This window comes from Lactuca virosa, chromosome 7 (genome assembly GCF_052849685.1).
Source record: "Lactuca virosa cultivar CGN04683 chromosome 7, Lactuca_virosa_CGN04683_v6, whole genome shotgun sequence".
In the NCBI taxonomy this organism is placed as follows: domain Eukaryota; kingdom Viridiplantae; phylum Streptophyta; class Magnoliopsida; order Asterales; family Asteraceae; genus Lactuca; species Lactuca virosa.
The window spans coordinates 49,619,012-49,622,545 of NC_136432.1; the positions used below are offsets into that span (position 1 = coordinate 49,619,012).

General features: G+C 31.5%; 1 protein-coding gene across 1 annotated transcript; it reads right to left on the reverse strand.

The window, feature by feature from the left end:
• Positions 1-1,225: 1,225 nt before the first annotated feature.
• Positions 1,226-2,526, reverse strand: LOC145126632 (uncharacterized). Its single transcript, XM_079061961.1, has 3 exons — positions 2,368-2,526; positions 1,499-1,630; positions 1,226-1,413 (listed from the first exon to the last, which is right to left on the reverse strand). Exons 1-3 carry the CDS (start codon positions 2,402-2,404, stop codon positions 1,226-1,228), a joined length of 357 nt encoding a protein of 118 aa, XP_078918087.1. The 5' UTR covers positions 2,405-2,526.
• Positions 2,527-3,534: the final 1,008 nt, after the last annotated feature.

A 3,534-nucleotide genomic window follows, 5' to 3' on the forward strand; every position in this document is an offset into this window, starting at 1 on the left:
ACCTTCGCGAAACTACTAAAGAGAAGGCTAACAGTCTTTAGCGCAACTTATTAAGGATTTCCCAACGAAAAGGCTTTGTTGGAAAAATAAATAAATAAAAACATTTCCTTATATGACATTCTATTTTCTGGAAACTGTTATTCTATTTTCTAGAAACTGTTATTTATGTATTGAAAAATAAATAATAAACATTTTCTAAATTTGTTAACCGTGTAGTACACGGATTTTAACCTAGTAATCTCATAAACGTAAAGGGATAATGAAGGAAATAGAGTGAAAAATGATCAACTTACCAAAAATTTGGTAACTATATAGCCTGACTAAAAGGGATAATGAAGGAAAATTTTTAAAATGCAACCAACATATCCAGAAATTTTTAATTTTAATAACTATACGGTATCAATCACTAATAAAAGAATTATTTCCAAAATTATCCTTAATTTTCTCTTGGGCAGAAAATGAATAAAAGATGTATAAGAAATTGCCATTTATCACAAAATTAGTCTTAAAAAGTCACATGTGGCAAAATAAAGGTTTAGAAGATGACATGTGGCATGATTATGATTCTTTTGTTAGAAAGGTAGATAGATATCTTAATACGTTAAACCAAGTTTTTATTTAGCTCAACTCAATAAGCCATTTTGTACTAACTAAATGAAACATACATAATTCAGCTTATTAAGGTCTTTTTGTTCGATTTTTCTTTGAAAGGTGACACTTTTATTTCTACATCATTCATGCATAAACAAGGTCACATATCGATAGTATCCTTCTAAAAGTGACAAATTTTTTTCTATATATAGTATATATCCATTATCCTTCAACCCAAAATGTCACATATCGATAATATCCATGACACAAAAATCATGTATTTTTATTCACATTTTTAACAAGAATATGAAAACAAAATCAAACATAACATGGCAAAAAAATTTATCTATACATGATCTACAAACTTCATGTTAAAACTGTCACGTGGCCAAAATGTTCTCATCTCTAATCATTGAGCAAATTCGTTGGCTCACTCAAAACATACTTCGGTAACTCGTATCTCGCACCTATAAATAATAAAATCCCCCCGTTTATTACACACTAAAAGTAAAAGACTGTGAACATGACTGTGATCGATGTCAATAGAACAATAATTTCAACTTTTGTCTCATCCAAAAAAGTAGGACAATGTGGATTGTCAGTGCAAAAAGACAAGAATGCCCACCTCGTCTTATTATAAAAATAGGCGTACAAAGTTTGTCCAGTAGTGTTGTCCCATGTAACAAACGCAGTCTAACTCACCTTTTTCATCATAGCAAATCGTCAAGTCCGGCTCGTGAACGATAATTCCCGCACTATCGATTATTGTTTGTGCTAAGTGTAACTCCGCCTCCGTGGCTGCTCGAAGTGCATCCCAAATCTCTAATAAATAATAAAGAAATATAATAAAATACCAAAAAAATATTAAAGAAATATATATTTCTTAAAAATTAGAGATGAAAATTACCTCTTTTGCCACCATAAAATGGAGTGGTGTCCCAAAACTCGTCACGCATTTTATTAAGTTGGTCACGATTGATCGATTCGGTGTGGCTCCAAGGCATTGGCTTTGTGATTGTGATTTGTCTACTATTACGTCCTACAAGAAATAGCAATTTTATTTTTATTGTAACGTAGAATATAGAATCACTTTATATTAGGATTACATTGTTAGTGAGATGTTATGGTAAACAAATCAATAGAAGTACATATAGCTATTTCTTGAATCTATCTCAAATTGGAACAAAACAAAAATCAACTAGATCAAGTCCATCAACAACAATCACATAAAATAATGAATTATTATAAACCAAGTAACACAATCAACCTAAATTACCAAAAGATATTTGCATCAACAATTTGTAGATAAACTAGTTATTGTACATATTTTTTGAGAATAAACAAAACTAGACAATCATTGGATCAAAATTTGATTAGTAATGACAATTTCTAATATGGCCTTAGAACAGATAAATCATCGATTTGATATGAATTTGAAGAACCACAAAAAATCAAGAAATTAAATGCAAAAAACCACCCAATGCCAAAATCAGATTCATGGTATTAAAACAATTACCCTACAAAAACAGCCATTAGCGACACCAAGAGTTCAGAAAGCCCCTTAAAGATCAAACACAGTAAACAAAACCCTAATTAACCACTCAACTGACCCAAATCACTTCATGTTAAGCAGCAATTTCAAATACCGATTTCGAACATGCAAGAATCGATCAAACACATATAACCCACATCATGAATAAATCCTTTCACATCCTGAAATCTACGAAAGATTTGTAAAAAAACCCATGAAAGAACTTGGAGAATTAGAATACTTACGACCACTACTGTTATTCGATGACTTAGCACAACCCATTGTGATTGATCTCTCTATAAATCTTCGGGTGCGAGTTGTATTGAAATGTTGCTTGATTCTTGTGAATGCACAAAAGCTTCTGCTAAAACTTCTTGAAAAGAAAGATGAGTCTGCCAGAATCTGTTTACGAACCCTTATGAATCAATAGTTTGGTTGGTGAATGATGTATGCAAAGAAGGGAGAAGGAAGAAAAATGGTAGTTGCTGCAAATATTTGATAATGTGAACGATGCAAAAGTTTATGAATGACGCTAAAATGGGTCGGACCCCTTGACCCATAAACATTTTTTTTAATTACTATTTACCATAGAATATGAACAAATGTAATATTCTTGAGAAAATAACATGAAAAAAAAAAAAAAACCATCAAAAATACAAAATTGGTCATAAAATCGCTTCTATATTTTTTTAAAAAATTATCAAAAATGTAAATTAATATTAATAAATATAAATTAATTTTGGTTGCAATCGTTATACATGCCCGCGAAATATTTGCAACTCAATCCCCCATCTCTCTCTTCAAACTAACAACTTTCAAATACTTGCAGAGTGAGTTCGTTACTATTAGACGCATCTCTGAATCTTCCCTTTTCTTCTAACACCGATTACTGATTCAAATCATTCGATCATTCTTTCATCAACAGATTCCGGTAGACCCACTACAATTTTCCATGAATTTTTAGCAGAAACTCTTCTGCGTTCTCAAGAATCAAACGCCATTTCACTACACCTCGCATCAGAAGATTCACAACAGCGATCATTCGTAATGGGTTGTGCTAAATCATCGGAAGCTGATGAACGCCGTAAGTATTCCAATTTTTCAAGCGTCCAATCGCTTTTCTTTAAACTTTTTGATGATTTTATGACGTGAAATGATGGCAATATGTATCTCAATCGACTCTTGCTTATTTGTTTTTGGGTATTTGAATATGTTGACAAAAATGAAGTGATTAATGTGATTCGATTTTGGCATTCTTCGTTTTTTGGGAGGTTCTTGAAATTCTTAAACGAAATGGTTTTCTTCCAATTTCTGATTCCGTAATTAAACCTAATTTTCTTCAATCGTTTGTTCCTTCTAACTTGAATCGATGAAATAAAAAGGGTTTTCCGATCAATTTTTCCGGTGTTCTT